The 19,599-nt window shown below is 43.6% G+C and overlaps 1 protein-coding gene across 1 annotated transcript; it reads right to left on the reverse strand.

Moving 5' to 3' along the window:
• Positions 1–1,986: 1,986 nt before the first annotated feature.
• On the reverse strand, positions 1,987–18,827 carry ARPC1A (actin related protein 2/3 complex subunit 1A). Its single transcript, XM_082199861.1, has 10 exons — positions 18,672–18,827; positions 13,967–14,071; positions 13,274–13,378; positions 9,029–9,251; positions 8,241–8,348; positions 7,130–7,342; positions 6,552–6,627; positions 5,358–5,551; positions 4,187–4,277; positions 1,987–2,382 (listed from the first exon to the last, which is right to left on the reverse strand). The coding sequence occupies exons 2-10, from the start codon at positions 14,028–14,030 to the stop codon at positions 2,344–2,346; spliced, it is 1,113 nt and encodes a 370-aa protein (XP_082055987.1). The 5' UTR covers positions 14,031–14,071; positions 18,672–18,827; the 3' UTR covers positions 1,987–2,343.
• Between the last annotated feature and the right edge of the window lie 772 nt (positions 18,828–19,599).

Raw genomic sequence — 19,599 nt, forward strand, 5'->3', positions numbered from 1 at the left:
TTAGTTGAAATCTCCTTTTTTGTAACTTGAAGACATTGGTTCAAGTCCCACCCTCCAGAACAGGAGAAAACAAGCTTGCTCCATCTCCCATGTGACCAGCCCTTGAGATATCTGAAGATGGTTATCGTATCTCCTCTCTGCTTCCCTTTTCCAGGCTAAACGAGCCCAACTCCCTCATCCGTTCCTCCTAAGACTTGGTTTCCAGACTCGATTAGCTGGGTTGCCCTCCTCTGCACACATTCCAGCTTGTCAATATCCTTCTTAAATAGTGGCAACCAGAACTGTACACCGTACTCAAGGTGTGGTCTGCTCCAGGCAGAAGCATAGTACCATTAATTCTGGACACCTGACTTCTGTTGATGCAGCATGGAATAGCTTTGAGATGTTTTCTACCAGTTTAGGGTTTTTTGTGCCCCTGTTTATATATATTTTAATTTTAATTTTTGCAAACCTTGGGGTTCCCCCAAGCATATTGATACCTCCCCCTCTTCTTTCTCAGTAGCTGTGTAGCCATGTAGCCATTATAACTCAGCACCTGAGTTCACTATTATATGACTGGCAGTTCACCATGTGGAGATTGCAGCTTTACTTTAAGCTGAATTGGGAAACTTCATGGCTTCTCCAACCTGTTTCCATTCCTCCAGTCTTTTCATGAGCCCTGCTGTGTGAAGAGTCAAAAGAGCTGCTTCGTCTCTCATTTTTGTCAGAGCTAAGCACCAGATCCTGCCGTCCTTGGGTGCCTGACAAGGCTCACCAGTGAGAGTGGTCCTGCCTCCCCCATTTTTGCTGCAGGGCCTAGCTTCCATTTCAGAATTTCCCCCAATGCCCCAGAACAGTGCTACACTAGGTTTTGTGGGAAATTACAAGGGCAACCACAATCTACTTGGAGCACTACTGCTCCAAGGCCCGTAAGTAGAGGCGGCCCACCAGAAGGCAGTTTGCACACAGCCCCTTCAACTGTAGAGGTGATTAGCTGTGCCTTTAAGAATACAGGAAGCTGCCTTCTACAATGTCAGATCAATCTAGCTCAGTAAGGTCAACGCTGACTAGTAGCAGCTCTCCAGAATTTCAAGAGTTTTCTCCAAACCCTTACCTGGAGATGCCAAGGACTGAGCTGGGGGCTTATGCAATGCAGAGAAGATGCTCTATCACTGAGCAAAGTGAAGGTATCACTGAGCAAATGTAAACCGAAAGTGATGTAACTAACATATGGAGATAAGTAGGTAGAGGTTTCATGGCACAGCACTATCTAGGCCATATTATTACACCATAAGCTAATCGCTCTTTCCCAACATTGGATCCAGCTCCTTACACCGGTCTTGAAAGACCTACATTGGCTCCCAGTACGTTTTCGAGCACAATTCAAAGTGCTGGTGTTGACCTTTAAAGCCCTAAACGGCTTCGGCCCAGTATACCTGAAGGAGCGTCTCCACCCCCATCATTCAGCCCAGACACTGAGGTCCAGCTCCAAGGGCCTTCTGGCGGTTCCCTCATTACGAGAAGCGAAGCTACAGGGAACCAGGCAGAGGGCCTTTTCGGTGGTGGCGCCCGCCCTGTGGAATGCCCTCCCATTGGATGTCAAGGTGATGGACAACTACCTGACATTCAGAAGACATCTTAAGGCGGCCCTATTCAGAGTGGCTGGGGAAACTCAGCCAGATGGGCGGGGTACAAATAATAAATTATTATTATTATTATTATTATTATTATTATTATTATTATTATTATTATTATTATTATTATTATTACATCCCTGGCCATCAGCCATGTTAGCTTGGGGTGATGGGAGCTGAATTGGGACAGCAGACTGGGGGAGGATTTTTTAGACCCCCTTTCTCTGTGCTATCTTCCTGCACTCCACACACCCGTTGACATTTTGAAAGATGGGAAAAACAAGGGACCGTTATGCGTTTCATGTCACATAGTTCATGCCATTCTGAATCTCTTCCACTGGATTATATGTACACAGGAATTTCACAGAGAACATTTGGAGTTTGTTTAAAATTTTATTTTCTAGCAGACATGTTTACACAAAATTCCCCTTTTAAGTTAGTGATTTTCATACTTCCTGCAATAAACTATTTTAAGGAGCAGCTTTGGCAAAGAATGGAATGAAACAACCAATAATAATAATAAAAACAAAGCCAAATATATACCACAATCACAGCTGATTTTCAAACCAACACATTTCACCAAAATTGGGGGATGAAAAGGAAAAGGAAAAAAAATCCACCATGTCGTCATTTTCTCAGTGCTTCAAAAAGTGACCTATCTTCACCATCCCTTTTCAAGTCTGTGCAGGTGCCAGAACGAGTTGTCTTGCTAGAGAACAGAGAGCCAGATTTACATGATCCGCAGCCCCTGGATCGAGGACTCTAATGTCTAGAAAGAGAGAGAGAGAGAAACCATTAGCCATGGCTGCTGGGGGGAAGCTGCAGTTCCATGGGAGTGCAGAACAGAATCCTGAGCACAAAATTCAGCTGCGACACTCTGCTGTTATTAAAAAGCAAGGAGGTCAGAATTTCCTAGTCCCTATGAGTAAGAAAATGTGCCCAAAGGCATGCAGGCAATACCTGCTGAAATTTCAGAACCCATAAAAGGGGGGCAAGAGGGAGAGAATATGAGTAAGATTTTTCTGTGGTTATCAATAGCAAGGGGGCTTCAACGCCTAGCTAGCTCTTTGCCCCTCTACAATTTTGGGGCAAAATGCAAAAAACCCAGAATGTGAGAATTCAGCCTTTCGTGGTGCACAAGTTACTGGGAAGTTTTTTTGTGCAGCCCTGACAACAGCTGCAGTCCTAACCCCACTTTCTTGGGTGTAACTCCCACTGCATTCAAAGGGACTTACTTCTGAGTAGACATGGTTAGGATAGCACCTTACTACTGCTATTATGATTATTTTATTATGCTGTCTTTTTAAGACATGTTTTTAATGTTGTACACTACCCTGGGATCTTTTCATAAAGGGCAGTACATAAACCAAATAAATAAAATAAATTTTAAAATAAAAATTCATATGAATTGATGCAAACAGTCACGTCTAATCATCTAAATGAGTCTGCTCAGAGCAGTTGGAGACAACCCAAAAGTGGCAAATGTCTGCCATTCAACATAGGAGTCAGTATGCAGTTTAACATGGTCATGGCTTGAGGACTATGGCTGTGCAAAGCCATGGCAGGAAATATTAGCCTCCATTCCCCCAACTTCAAGTCTTCCTGTCTAGATCCTGGAATCTCAGGAGAAGCCGATGAGACAGAGACACCTACTGGGCAGTGAAAGGAAATGACAGGAAGGTTGCACATGCAAAGCAAAATTCATTTAAACTTCCCCCTCCCCCTCGAATTCAGCACTCTGTTGCAAGCACAGGAAACGAGAGAAGAAACACCATTCGCTGTTTTGTACACTTTCCCCCGTGCATGCAGCGCAGCTTTCAGTGACCTTGTGATCCTCCAGCAGCCTGCTGTGTAGGGACACCAGAGGACCTACATGGGAAGCTGTCTTAATACTGTTTGTCCATCCACTCTGACCGGCAAAGACTCTGCAGAGTATTGGGCAAACGTGTTCCACATCACTTGCTGTAAGAGATGCCAGGGACTGAACCTGGGACTTTCTGCAGGCAAACAATACTGTGGCATGCACAGTTCTTCCAGTTAGAACAGGACATTGGCCTTATCCAGTAGGTTCTTCTATTAAGAACAACTTAAGGAAGTTCATAGTAGGAGTTACATGTCCTTTTTTTGCCTCCTCCCCCTGCAGCCAGTTGTGCCCCTGAAAAACCTCTCTTTGGGGTTGGGGGCCTTCTTGAACAATGTGAAACAGAAGAATCATCCAAAACTGAGTGGATGGGAAACTTTTCTTCTATTCATTTCCTTAAATTGATTTCTTTGGATCCAAGGCTTCGCCCCGAGTCCTAGCCACAGCTGGATTGCAAAAAGCCAAGCAGAGAGGAGATGGAAGACACACAAAGCACTACCAAAATTCTTAAAAGGGACAGAAATAACCCCGTTTAACAAAATTAGTCTTGAATAGCACCATCTGCCAAATAAGCCATTTGGGGACAATGCCCTCAAAGTTTGACAACAGTATCCCGTAGTCCCTATTGCTAAAACAATTAACCCTAGTGCTGGCCTACAAGATATTAACAGCAGGGTGCTAATTTGGTGTGGGCAGTGTTGTCAAAACAGACCTTGAAGTCCCAGATGGTCATTGCTCCATCAATACCAGTGGTGCAGAACTTGCGGCAATCTCGTTTGTCCACCTCATAAATAGACACTTGGCTGAAAGGAGAAAAGAGACAGCTTTAATCTCTGAAGGAGGAAACAGGCTTATTCCAATACACTTAGCCCTGGACATTTTGCACTGTATTAAGAAACAGAGCGCAAATCATTTTTCCCCATCCTGTCACGGTGATTGAGTATAACCTTACTGAGCCAGAATGGAGTAGGCAGAATGCATGCAACCTGATAAAAGGATTTCCTCCAGCAGTAACTGCAAAATTACCTGCAGCCACATTCATGTTAGAGCTATTGATTCAAATATTTATACCCATTTTCTATATGAAAAAACGGCAGCTAACCAAGCTATATTTATATAAATGTCCAAAACACTAAAACACATTAATAAATAAAAGCAACAATACAAAGGAGAAACAGAAGCCAATTATATTTTAAAAGCAGCATCCAGGAAAAAAACTTGCTGGAATAAAAATGGTCTTTGCTACCCATGGGTTGTGGAGCTCCGATTTTATTGTGGGTTTCACACTTTGCTACTTGCAATGACACACTTGTGGAGAAATAAAGTATCACAAGGTAGCATCTTCTGTTGCTCACTAAATGTAAAGAGGCAATATACCTCTGAGAATCAGGTGAGGTAGAGAAGCTACTGGGGAAAGGATGACTTTCAAAGACTATGGAGAATAAAGCTATCAATGGCTACTAGGCTATGTTCTACCTACAGTGCTGGAGGCAGCATGCCTCTGAATACCAGGAGCTGGTTCACACATGTGGGGAGAGTGCTGTTGCTTGTAGGCTTCCCCTAAGGCATCTGATTGGCCACTGTGAAAAGAGGAATGCTGGACTACCATGGGCGTTTCAGCTGATCTAGCAGCGTTCATCACCTTCTGACATGTGCATCTTGACCTGGAACTTAACATTCTCATGGGGGCTCCTTTCTACTTCAGGAATGGCCAAGTTATCTGAAGTGGGGAAGAGCACAGTCCAAGGCTCCTCATGCTACCTGGCAGCGCAGGAAGGAGGGGAGCTGCAATGCTTCTTCCTGTGATGCTGGAATAATACAAGTAACAGACTCTACAAGTTTCAAGGCCAGGTAGGCTGCAGCTTGAGCCCTGTGCCACCTACGTGATGCTGTTCTGATGCAGCGTCTCCAGAGCAGTGTTGCGATCCTCCGTAGTGGCTCTCTTGTCCATGTTGCGGAAACGTTCCATGGCCGAAATATTGCGTTGTATGCTCTGCTTAGGAATGTCCAGCTTGGAGACAAAGGTGAGGGTACCACGGTCGTCACAGTTGAAGAGCATCGGGCAGCAATCATGGCCCTGTAACAAATCAGCAGAATGTGTCTAGCTGCTGCTCCAAACCGACTACCAATTACTTGCTTGGGCTTGGCCACCTTCTTTTAAAAAGCTTAAGTCTTCAAGCTAAGGGCAGCTTCAAAGGTTACAACTTTCCTACACAGAAATGACTTCCATGAAGAACACCCCCACCTCAAACAACAACAACAACAACAACAAACCTTCCTGCAGTTCACCAGTGCAGTGTAGAGGTCAGACTAGGACTAGGGGAGACCCAGTTTCAAATCCTCATTTAGCCATGAAGCTCACTTAGTGTCTCTGTGCGAGTCATTGTCTCTTAGCACAACTTACTCCACAGGGCTGCTGGGAGGATGAAGTGGGTGGGAAACAGCAACATACACCACCTCGAGCTCTTTAAAGGAAAGGCAGAATATAAATAAATCTACCATGTGTTCTTGAAAGCTGTTTGCCCATTATGTATTCGGACAACGCTTAAGATGCCGTAACCAAATTTTGCATGAAAGTTCTGGTGACCTAGGAGCAGGTTTTTGTCTATGTTTGAATACAAACTGGATACCATTTTCAATCAACATGGTGGGCTGAACGTTTCAAAACTACACTGATTTTAGCCACTGATTCTTTTAGAATGAGAAATGCCACACACAAGGCTGCTAGTGGAATGATAAATAAACCAACACACGTGTATGCACTTCACTGAGGATGCTGTGAAGCTGTAATTGTTCAAGGTTGCTTAACAAATGGGCTCAACATGTGAATGTGACAAAAATCGAAATGCTTGTTCATTGCACACAAACATATCTACAACACACATAGTGCCTGAGATAATCTGAAGCTGCTTTAGATTAGGCAATACTGTATCTGCACAATAATCAGTATGCAATCAAGACATCAAGGCTTTTGAACAGGGCGACTAGTAAGAAGCATCAACAAGGTAACATTAAGTCTTTGCAATGACAGTTGTCCCTAAAAAAACTGATGCAAGTCAAAGACAGAAGGCACTTACAGCAGCAACCACACTGTTCTCCGAGACAAACGACACACTCAGCAATGGGAGGAATTCTGTTTTCAATTGCGAGATCCTAAACCCAAGAAGATCACTTGTTAATGATGCATCACACAGAAATCTCATAAAAAGTACCCCTCTTACCAGCTGGTTAGGACAGAATCTGGCATTATTACCCAGTTTCATGACTGCCTTGGCTCATTTGGCTAGGTAATTTTGATACCATTTGTTAAAGTATGAACCAGACAAATTAGTTCTGATATTAGGCTGTACATTCATCCCAGTCCCTACTTGTCGTGAATTACAACCAGGATACCAGCTGCCCATGGTCGGGATGGGGAATCTGTAGCCCACAGTTGTTGCTGGACTCCAACTCCCATCAGCCCCAGCCAGCATGGCCAAACATCATGGATGATGGAGCTACAGCATAGCAAATGTGGAGGGCCAAAAGTTCCCCATCCCTGGCCTAGAAATATGCTGAGCAAATATACATCAACACACCACTACTACATTTAAGTAGGAAGATTATGATCACCATGTCAAGGAAACTCACCCTAAGATTCTGCTACATTACTTACATCATGTTTTTGGAGGCATCTGCAACCGACACAGTGCTATCATGGCTGACCCAGGCCAAGCGGTTGCCACTGGCGGAAAAACTGACGCTGTGGACCCAACCACCACTTCCTGCACCACCAAATTCAGCCATCAGCTGCCCAAAGGGCATTTTGGATCCCCAGGGTGTGCTGGCCGGTTTCTCATCCACTTCCTTAATGTAAGCTGAAAACACTCTGCAAACAAAGAGGCAGAAGAGGAAATTAGGAGGGGGGTGGGACTCAAGCCGACCTTTGTGCAGAAATGAAATTTCTAATTTCATAGGCAACTCAAGTATCAAAGTCAGCAAACTAGCCTCACGTAAAGCTCTACCAATGTAGTTAACAGCAGTTTATGTGAACATTTAACATACTGCAGTGTTTAGTTTAATTTATATTTCTTATTAATAGCTATATAAATGAGGTATGTCTACCAAGATAATTAGAGGCCAAGTAGAGAGGCAGAGTGCAAGCTGTGGGCCACAGGAAGGCTGACATGTGACACTAAACCAGGCAGACTTCCTAACCCAGGGGCTGTAGTGCCAAAGAGAAAACTGCAGAAGAGGAGCCAGCTTGTGGATGGGGTGTGGTGCTATGGTTGCAGTTCCACCTCCACAGGTCCCATTGTTCCATTTTGGTATGGGAGCGATCAACATGTAAACTGATACAATCCCAATCTGGATTATGGACATCAACTACATAAACTCAACATGGCTGACACTCACCAATCCTTTCACACCTGGAAGTGAATTCAGAAAATTCAAAAAAGCCATGTGCGACAGTTCCCACTTTGAGCATGAACTCCTATTGTTTACATCTGCAGCACAGAATTGCTCTGGACATCGCAAGAGCAGTACTTGTCAAAGTAGGCTGACTTGATGGCTGCCATGTCGGCGAACTGTTTGCCATATACTGGAATACTTATTATCCAAACTCTTCCCCCAAATTTGGTCACCTTTTCGCTGCTGCCTCTTGCTGCAGTCTTCCCATCTGCTGCTTGCAGAGCCATTGGACATGCAGGGTGTTAAAGAACTGGTGCTAATCAGTTTGAGCATTCACCCAAATCCACATCCAAAAATGCTTTGCATTCTCTCACCTGCATTTGAAGTCACAGGATCCAGCTGCAAGCAAAACATTGTTGGGGTGCCAATCTAGGCTAAGGACAGTGGAGCGAATGGGCTTCTTAATGTGCTTGCTCACCCACCTGGAGGGGGGGGGGGAGAAAAATCAGTAAGAAACTTGTAATCGTTGCTTCAGCACCAAAACAGCTGTGCAAAAATTTACCGTATTTTCCCGTGTATAACATGCCCCCTATTTTTTGGGACTCCAAATAAAAAAAATCCCCCATATGCACTATCCATGTATAAGATGACCCCCAATTTTAAACTTGAAAAAAATAGGGGGAAATATAGTCTTATACACGGAAATATACAGTATTTTTTCCACAAATAATGGGCCTTTTAAAGAAGAGCAACTGTTCTGTTGAAGTATTTAAACTTATTCAAGACAGATGTTTTACAGATAACTTGTTAGCTACAGCTGCAAAAGTAACATTAGCAAGGTATTTGAAACTCTTGCCATACTGAAAGCAGCAGAACTCATTTACATTCTCAAGTCAAAGCAACAAAATTGTTTCCATTCTCAAGCATGTAATGAAAGGCTTTGAGCACACAGAGCTACCCTGCAATTTTCTGGCTTGTTGCCATAATGAGATAGACTCAAAATGGTTTCACACCCTTTAAAATAATGTAGAGAAAAAGATTTAGACACTGAAGCCTCAGAATTTAAGACCTCACTGACAACCAACCAACTATATTTTAATCTTGTCACTGCTGAAGCAAGCTGAGGAATGAGAAGAGAAGCAATCTGCATTAGGCAACTCACCAGTCATTTTCAGACTCAAAGTAGCACACAGATATGAGTCGAGCTCCACTTCCAACAGCAAATTTGTTCTCCAAAGGAGACCACTTCACAAAGGTGGCTGCTCGGTTGATCCTCAGAATCACCAGTGTTGGCTTCCACACTCCGTCCTTCTGACTCCAGACGTAAGCGTTACGGTCAGCACCACAAGTGACAATGCGGTCGCTCTTGGGGGCCCAGTCAATGCCTGCAAGTTTGAATACAGTTTTGTTTCTTTGATGCCACATCTTATTAATCACACACTGCAATCCTACCACCTCCTAGTCATTACATTTTTATTCTGCATTTCTTCCATGATAGAACTCCAGGTGGCATCCAGACACTTCCGAGTCCTGCTTAGTTTTAGCAAAGTTGCTGAATCAGGTCCCTTTAGGGTGTCCTCAAACTAGGAGCTAATAATCCACTACTTTAAGTCACCATTTTAAGATCAGTACAGCCTCTGTCTTCAAATCCATCCATGGTTAAGTTGGTGTTGTTGCTTTATATATTTAAGTTTATAGGATCGCATGCCTGGGTTTATGCGATCCAAGGCTAAATTGGAGGCTGAGTCACATAAAAACAGAATGAACAAAGCGCCATGTTTCTTGCTTTGCCAATATCAAATATTTAACCAGAAGAACACCTTTCATATACTGTAGATTTCCAAGTCCATCCTACCTTGGAAGTCATGGACAGAAACAATTATGGAAGCATAAAAACCCCACTCAAACTGAACAGAATTACAGTGGTACCTCGGGTTAAGTACTTAATTCATTCCGGAGGTCTGTTCTTAACCTGAAGCACCACTTTAGCTAATGGGGCCTCCTGCTGCCGCCGCGCTGCCAGAGACCAGTTTCTGTTCTTATCCTGAAGCAAAGTTCTTAACCTGAAGCACTATTTCTGGGTTAGCGGAGTCTGTAACCTGAAGCGTATTTAACCTGAGGTACCACTGTAAAGCAAATGTACGGTTAACATACAGCTAAAGTCCTTATTCTTCCACTAGCTAAAATCCAACTTCAAATAGGTCAGCTTCACAATGTTGCCAAAAGTCACAGTGGCTATGACTTTAGTGAGTCTATAAGGAAAAGGTGTTTTGTAGCTATCAAGTTGCCACTCAGTAATTTCTCTAAGCACATACTGTATTGCTGTTGAATGGCTGGAACTGTTAAGAGAGCACCCATGATCCATTTTTATCATGACGGGACATTTAAGCAAGAAGTGGGAAAGCTTCAAATTTATGGCAATGACAACTTGCTCCAGAAGAAAGGATATGAATAGAACCCTCAAATTCCTGGACAGTATAAACAATCCTGAAATGAACTGGCAACTAACGGGCCTGAAATAACCATCTTACAAACTCCTCTGTTTCTCCTAATCATGTAAGCAAATCCCAATAAAAGGTTTTACTGGGAAATATCTCAGACTGGAGACTTTCTCAGAGTTGAAGGTAGTTTGAAAAAGGATTCCTGGTTGCAATGTGTACAGTAGATTCATCTCTACAAAACAGCTTTATGTATTCAACACACTGGCCCACTTTGCATGTAACATGAAGTCAAACGAAGGCTTATTGTGCTCCCAGAGAGGGGATTGCAAGCACTTTGCTGATGCGCCAATCTAAGTCATATTAGTGGCCCAGACAAGCGAGAAGCCAAGGACAAACCTTGGCTACAGCTTGTGGCTTGTCTGGAAAGAGCTAAACCATGAGCCTGAATAGAGACAACATGAAAAGATACGCCCTCTCCTCTTTGGCAGCCTGCATATTTACTCGTTCATGCTAAGCCATGGTTTGGTTTAGGATTACACGCTAACAAGGACACTGCAAAGGGTGTTTAAGAAAGGGCAAAAGGAGTCTGTATGAGAGCGATGCCTCTCTCAAACCACTGTCTATAAAGAAATAGCTGGGCCTTTATCAAAGCAAAATTTAGACAACTCCTGCCTCTGGGTTCCAAGAACCACTTCTTTGATTCAAAAACGCAAGTTATTGTAGCATCCAGTTCTCCCCCTGCAAATTCAGAGCTTCTAGGAGGAGCTTGGTCTCAGCAAAGTACTGTGGGTGCAGTACCTGAACAGTTACAACTTTATTCATGGGCTTTCAAAAATGTTTTACAATGTTTGATTTTCAACTACATATGACCAATGCAAACAGGGTTTCAGATGACAATGTAAATATGCATACTCCTGATATGATGGTAGCTAATTCTCAAATTAGTTTCCAATGCTACAGCTTTAAAGAACCAACAATAAATATTGCTAGTGTAAGATAGTAAGTCATATGAAAATGTTTCTGAGCAGGAATGAAGATGAATTATTTGCAATCCTTTGGGGAAAGGGCCAAGGCTCAGGGGAGGAGTAAATGTTTTTCTTGCTGACGTTCCCAAGCTTAATCCACAGGTACAGCAGAAAAACCCTTGCTTGAGACCACTGAGCAGTTGCTAATCACCACAGATTGACATGGACTGACAGTTTTAATCAGTAAAAGGCCGCTTTCTGTGTTCCAGTGTCCCTGTCTGCACAGTTCACCTAATATACCATTTTTTACTGGATCCTACCTGCCTTTAGAACTCAAACTGCATCCATTTCTAAGTGCATGCCTGCTATTGCTGTCTGAGCCTTCTAACAACAGATTACCGTATATCAAATGAGAGAATTATATTTATATCTTCCTTAGGATACTAATAGTGAATTCATTCTCCAAGTGGAGATCTTTACTACGTAGACAAACTGGCAGCATCTATGCACAAGACAGAGGAATCAACAGGTTCACGGGAACACCAAGCTTTGCAGACATACAGACATACAAACACACACACAGAACCCAATGTGGACTGAGTACGCTCGGTGGGCAAAGAAGTTATGTTTGCAAATGTGGTGTGCATTCGCCCCCCCCCCCCAAGTCACTGTGCTTTAGAACCTGAGCTTTCCAGTAAGCAAAAATATTTCCTCGTTTTTTATTAGAAAGAGAATCCCAAAATAAAAGTCAGGTATAGCTAGTGCAATGGTGCTCTGGGTGATGGAACAAATCCATCTGTCTCAGCAAGATGCTATTTCAGATCTAAAGATAGCCATTTAAATGTGAGTCCTGTACAGCTCTCCCACATCTTCCTGCAGTATAAACTAAGCCAATACTCCAAAGCCAAAAGCTCCAAAACGGTTCCTTGTGATAAATTATTACAGTGCAGAGCTCCTTCACCAACGCTATATTTGTATCAGCCTCTTTATACCTACTGTGCCAAATCGTTCCCTTCAAGAAGCTCAGGGTTGCTTATGTGGGCATATACCATTTTTGTGTCACAATAATCCTTGGAGGGAGGTTAGGCTATGTTACAATATGCAGAATCGTGGCACAACAAAGATGTACAAAAACTGCATGAAATGCATTAACAGTGCATGCCAATGAAAGCCAGGTTGTTTTAAAACACAAATTTAAACTCAGATATCACAGAATATTAAGGTTTCATGTACAGTAAACAGACATCTTTTAATTGCTTGTTTTGTATTACCTTTTTACTTATGAGTTTTCCTTGAATGCTAAGGAGGGTTAAGGAGGCAGCAGTGTTGGATTCTCTTGCTGCTAAAATGGCTTCCTAGAGAACAAGAGTTACTATAACCCAATGCTACAGTAGTGCTCATCATTTACTGTCTGATACCACTGCTTCCAGGCAGGCTTGCTGTTATAGGAATCTGCTGGCCAGCAAGAGCGTTTGATGCACCTGAAAGAGCATCAGAGGTAGAATGGAAGCCCAGCCTCCAATTCAAATATCCCTCAGGGAGAAGCGAGTGTCTAGATAAACAGGCAGGGATAGAGTCTAATGTGAAAAATGACAGTAGCTACGGAAGTGAACATCTGCATTCTAGGTATGCAAGGTATTCTTCCATAGCATCTTAAGTATTTACAAAATATACATGCTGCTTTTCAACTTCCATTCACAAAGTGGTGCACACAAGAAATTTAAAATAGTTCATACGAACAACTAAAACAAAATATTACTTTGGAATGGGACACAAATCCATGAAAACAACTCCCAGTCCCCAGGCAAAACCCTTTTTGACAGCAATTGATAGGTGTTTCTAAGAGAATCACCTGGATGGACACAGCTAAAATCACATCATGGCAACTGTATTGTTTTATTCAAAATGAGAAGAAGCAATTAAACAGGTTGACTTCCTCACTAGATGCGCCTGACTCTTGGAATATTCAAAGGTCAAAGCTGCAGCTGAAAATTCTCTTACCTGTGATGTGTCCATTGTGCTCTTTGAGCTCATGAGCTTTCACCCACTGATTCCCACTCTTCTTATAGATGTGAACTTCATGATTATTAGGGCTAATGGCAATCTCTGCCAAGAGGATGAATTGATTAGTATAAGAAATATTTCTATTTTTAAGTAAGAAAGATTGAAAATAATAATCATAGCATATTCAGGAAACTTGTGAGGAGTCTTTCCAACAAAAACTGCACTGAAAATAGGGAAAATCTAAAACAATGGCACAGAAGCAGAACTCATAAAATAGTAGAAGCAGAAATATAACCCAGTCACAGGCAAACACAGGCCACCAAATGCCTGTGATAAAAGGAAGAGTACTTTAAGGGCTCAACTACATGGAGGGGGAAATGACTCAGGGGCTGGACGTTGCAGATGGTGAAAAGATTAAACAACCTTATTCACTGCTTTTATGGGGAAATGCTCCCCCCCCTCCAAAAAAGCCTGCCATTGTGATTAAATTACAGGACACTCGTTTTGTTTAGCCCCAATATTAGTGGGCCAAATGAAGAGAATCCAGAATCTTAGTACAGAACCTCAGATATTGGCAACATTAGTTTTTTTTCAGTAAAGAGTAGTCCAGCTATGTGTATTCTGCAGCCAAGCTTTTCTGCACCAGTTTATTGTCAGATATGAAGTCACATGAATTAAGACAATACTCACGAGTTCGGTCCCTGTTCCAGGCGTGACAGGTTATTGGCTCTAGTAAGAACTGGTGTAGAGACATTCTGAACAAGGAATGATCTTAAAGCGTCAAGAGGGATGAAGCTGAAAGGAATAAGCAGAAATGTTTTAAATTTGATGTTGCCCACTTTTGTATTCATCCAATACTAAATGCTGCTAAGACAGGAATGTGACCCTTCAGATGTTGCTGGACTCCAACTGCCATCTGAAGAAGTGTGCATGCACAAAAAAGCTCAAACCAGTAACAAACTTAGTTGGTCTCTAAGGTGCTACTGGAAGGAATTTTGTTTGTTTGTTTTGACTACGGCAGACCAACGTGGATACCTACCTGTAACTACATCATTTATGATGGGAGACATAGGTCAACAACATCTGGCTAGCTCTATTACACCCTCACTTGTGCACGTGGTCACTGAGTTTCTAAGTGAACTTAATTCCATCCAAGCTTAAGACAACAGTATAAGAAACTCACAAGACCACACACATTTACAGGACCTGCCAACTTTTAAATGGGAAACTTCTATTGGCATTATTACTCAGTATGAAGAAGCTTAAGTTAGGAGACAAAAGACCTGCCTCAAGATGACAATTTACAATGTCATGAGTAGGGCAGAAAACTACCGTAAGTGTAGCTTCATAGCCAGCATATTCCACTGAGTGACTGCATCTTAAAAGGTAAGAAAACTGAATCATCTTACTGTGTATGTCAAATCGATGACTCCTATAGCTTGGAATGTGCACAGAAACCACAGCATAATGGGTGCAACAGTTAAGTCATCTAAAATTATCAAAATTTGCAGCTCCCCACCCCCAGCAACCTACACTTCTGCACAACTACATCACTATTCTCCCAAGGGTTACCCACACTTTGAGGAACCACTTTTCCATCATATGCATTGAAGGAAAACACTAATGCTATCATCCACATCCACGCCCACTGGCTGCTAGACAAAAGTGCCGAGCAAAGTAAAAATCCAGGCAAAGACAAAAACAAATGAAAGCAAAGAGAAACTCAATTATAAATCAACTTTTAAAAAGAAAAAAGGCCCTAACAGTTCATCACCTGCAATGGAATCACAGAAGCACCAAAATACCAAACCAAAATATACTGCTTTTAAAGCTACTGTAATTATTTCCAGTTAAAGATATAGTTTTTCCAAATCACCTTAGTGTTGGTTGGAAATTGCTGGGTGATTTGGACATTCAGCTGATCCCTCCTTTTTCTTACCTTTGGGGGGAAAGTCACCAGAGCAAACTAACTGCAGTGAAGCAACAAAGGGGAACATAAAGTTCAGTTTACCTGCATTCCCCTTTTTGATGCTAATACCAGATAAATACACCCTGTTTAGTTTGTTAGTCATGGTGCAGCTATAGCAGCAAAACCGGACGCCTTCATCTGCCCCACCTGCAATTAAACATGTACCTCCTATATCAGTCTCTACAGCCACGGCAGGTGCTGTAACTCTCCAATGGTTTGACTTCACCCCTGAAAGTGCCCTCCTCCATTGTCTCTGCAGACAGATGCCACCAACAAAACCTGAGGCCAATCTCTAGGCAACTCACAATCAATCAAGCTAGGGGCATAAAAAATATTGAAAGCAAAAAAATATTGAAAACCACCACAATGAAAATTTAAACAGTTGGCTGGATATACAAAGCATAAAACACCAGCTTCCTGGGGTGGAGGAAGAAACTTATTTGCAACCCAGAATGGCAGTAACATAAAGCCTTGACCCAAGTGGATGAAACTCCAGCAAATGTTTGGGTGAAGAGGAAGGTGTTAATCTGGTGTCAAAAAGATGTCAGTGTCACCACCTGGGACAGAATGCAAAAGGCAAAAGAATGCAAAAGATGGTGATAACCAAAAAAGTACTCTCCCTTGGTGCCACACAGATGTGTTGCTTTCCACATCTCACAAATCTCACCTCCACCAACATTATGATATTTTTAAAATCCTAGCTCATCTCACCACAATACCAGCAATCCAAATCAGGATTTTTATATTACTTCCCAATGAAGTTGGGCTTCAGCTGGGAAGAAATGCCACTGGGGGAGGTGGGAGCTTAGGGGTTTTTATTTGGAGTGGAAATTGATGTGGAAGCATTTCTGAATATGGTAAACATGCATAACATTGACAACAGTTGAAGTGTAAGGTACAAATCAGCTCACTAAAAATTCCGTCACAGTAAGAATCTACCGTATTTTTCATCCCATAGGACGCTCCGTCCCATAGGACACAGCTAGGTTTTTTTTGAGGGGGGGGAATAAAGGAAATTTCCCCCCCTTTATTTCCCCCCAAAAACCAGGTCGGGGAAACCAAACCAGGTTGAGGAACAGCGGGATGGTGGCGCTGCACCTCCCTGCTGTCCCCCAAGCTTGTGGGGCTGGCCGATGTCTGCCCGGCGCGCGGGGCGCTCTGTGCCTCGTGCACTGGGTGGCAGGCTGCTATCCGCAGCGTGGGGAGCCCTGTGGGGAACTCCTGCAGGGCTCCCCATGCTGCGGATGTCTGCCCGGCGCGAGGGGCGCTCTGCTTCAGGGTGCTCTTCGCGCCGGGCGGCAGGCTGCTATCCGCAGCGTGGGGAGCCCTGCGGGGAACTCCTGCAGGGCTCCCCAAGCTGCGGATGTCTGCCCGGCGCGAGGGGCGCTCTGCTTCAGGGTGCCCCTCGCGCCAGGCGGCAGGCTGCTATCTGCAGCGTGGGGAGCCCTGCAGGGAAGGGCAGATTTCCCCTTCATTTTTGGAGGGGAAAAAGTGCGTCCTATAGGGCGAAAAATACGGTATTCCAGATCGCTTTGTTTCATAAATTTATACTCTACTTGATTCTCAAAGTAGATTACAAAAAGAATAGAATAATAAAATTACTGATAAATACAGCTATGTAAAACATTCAAAAAAATCAAAGTCAGTGATAAACTAAAAAGAGACTAAAACACACATTAACATTCTACGTGTCTTTTAGCAAGTGCAGAAAAGAGTCCAGTGAAGGTGACTTGCCTGTTCTCAATAGGCTGGGAGTTCGAAAGTGTGGGCGCTTCTACACTTAAAAGCATCAAATTCTTACAAATGCGGAACAGGTATTATGTGACACCTGTAAGAGTGTCAGTTCCATCGACACTTTGATTTAAAGCTTGGCAAATATTAAGCTGACTCCATTAGTGCCTTTTAGTTCTACAAAAATTTGGAAGCCAAAACCCATTCCTCTTAAGGCTACCTAGATTTCTTCTCAAACAGGAAATAAAGGGAGAAGTCCTATGTCTTCTTACTAAGACTATTCAACTCTCCCAATCACAACAATGAACACAATCCCTGCATTATATAATCATAATAATAATAATTTATTATTTATACCCCACCCATCTGGCTGGGCTTCCCCAGCCACTCTGGGCGGCTTCCAAAAGAATATTAGAATACTATAATACATCAAACATCAAAAGCTTCCCGAAACAGGGCTGCCTTCAGATGTTTTCTAAAAGCCTGGTAGTTGTTGTTCTCTTTGACATCTGGTGGGAGGGTGTTCCACAGGGAAGGTGCCACTACCGAGAAGGCCCTCTGCCTGGTTCCCTGTAACTTGGCTTCTCGCAGTGAGGGAACTGCCAGAAGGCCCTCGGTGTCCGGGTAGAATGATGGGGGTGGAACAAAGGCTGCCCTCCACCTCTGGCACCCTCATCGACAGGGCTGCCATAAAGGGGAGATGCAATGTGCCTGTGCTCAGAGATGCCTTGCAGTTCCCCAGGTGACGCCTCCCTCCATGTACGCCCTACCTGTTGCAGATATGGCCATTTACTAGGAAAAAGAACAATGACAAATCAATACATAGTGAATTTCTCTCTCAGTTGCCCGTAAGGGCAGACTGGCAGAATGAGAGCCCAGCCTTATTACCTAGTAGGCAGAGGCCAAACAACACCAGGGATGAGAGCAGGAAATGCTACCTGAATCATCCTGGCACTAGAGGGGCAAAGTGTTATTTCCAAAGTGTTATTTTCGTCATACTAGACTTGGATGTGACTTTTTCTGTGAGACAATTTCGTAAGCTGCTTCGAGTGTGGCTATGAAGCAAACCCTGTCATATTCAGTGCTGCTTATTCCCAGACATATTTGCAGAAGATCGCAAGCTTTATGCTATCACAGCACTGTTTTGATGTGAACAGGGCTCTGGCCTGCTTCGCGTATTTTGAGATAAATATGCCGTGTTTTGCCGCTTAAGATTATTCCAATATTTTGCATTCTGGGTTGCCTTCTGTCTGCTGTCAGCCGCTTCAGGGCAGGGGCTGTAAATGAAATGAATTAAGGGTTTGCTGTGAAGGAGGGGGGAAACGGGGGGGGCAGAGAACGAATATACACCTTGCAGTGAGGTCAATGGAAAAAGCAGCAGGAAATGCATAAGATTTCAATGCAATAAAATAAACATGATAAATACATACAGGTTCATTTACTAATTAATTAATTTATTATTATTATTAATGCAGCATTGTTTTAATGGACGCATAATAGCCTGGCAACCCCCTTACCCCAATTATTGTTCCCATAATGGGGTGGGGAGAGGGGCCTAGGGGGTTATCTTTCCCCACCCCCACCCCAATTTCCCCACAGCCCAGAGGAGGCGCTTCACTCACCCCCCCCCTTTAATTAGGATGGAGGGAGGAGGGAAACCAAAGGAAATTAACCCCTTCTTCCCCTTTCACTCACCGTCCGGGCCTGAGGAAAGCGGCGGGGGTGCGGGGGCCGGGGGCGGCTCGCGGACTCTGGCCAGTCAACGCGACTCCGCTCCGAGCGGCGCTCTCTGAGGGAATGCGAGGAAGGCGCGGCCGCCAAGCAAGGGCCCGGCTCCGTCACAGGCCCGGCCCCCGCGCGCCTGCGCAACGCACTCCCGGAGCGCCTCTCTCGCAAGGCGCATGCGTGACCAACGGTCGACGGAGCCGCCTCGCTCGCTCACGGCGCCTGCGCCGACTGTTGGGTTCGGACAAGGTTGGAAGCCCGGGCTGCATTCGCTTACTGCGCCTGCGCTGAGGCGCTGCCGTGGGAAAGAGGCAACCAAGCAAGTCAAGCAAGCAAGCAAGCAAGCCGACTACCTTGAAGAGGCGGGTCTTTCACTGCGACTGCGCAGATAAGAGTAGGTGGTTCGGAAAGCGCTTCCTCGTAGTGCGCTTGCGCAGGCAGGTGCCATATTACACCCGCTTCGCACGTGGAAGAGCTCGATTGTCTAGCGTGGCAGCATCGACGCTGTGGAACTCCCTGCCTCTTGATATCAGAGCCTTCACTGTATTTTTTTCGGTGCCTGCTGAAAACATTCTTGTTTAGATAAGCCTATCTAGTAGTTCAGAAAGTTTGTAGGTGTTTTAATTTGTTTTTACTCTGTTTTATTGTTTTACTATGTTTTATTTATACTGTAAACCTCCCAGAGTGGCTGGGAAAACCCAGATGGGCGGGGTAGAAATATTATTATTATTATTATTATTATTATTATTATTATTATTATTATTATTATTTACACTTTGTACATTTTGAAATATGGTTGTAAACTTTTTAGTAATAATTTTATACTTCTTTTTCTGTAAAACACTGAGTCCCCCACAACAAATTGTGACATAAATAAAAGAAAAAGGCAGAGGGGAGA

Source organism: Podarcis vaucheri, assembly GCF_965113315.1.
Source record: "Podarcis vaucheri genome assembly, chromosome: 14".
NCBI classification, from domain to species: Eukaryota; Metazoa; Chordata; class Lepidosauria; order Squamata; family Lacertidae; genus Podarcis; species Podarcis vaucheri.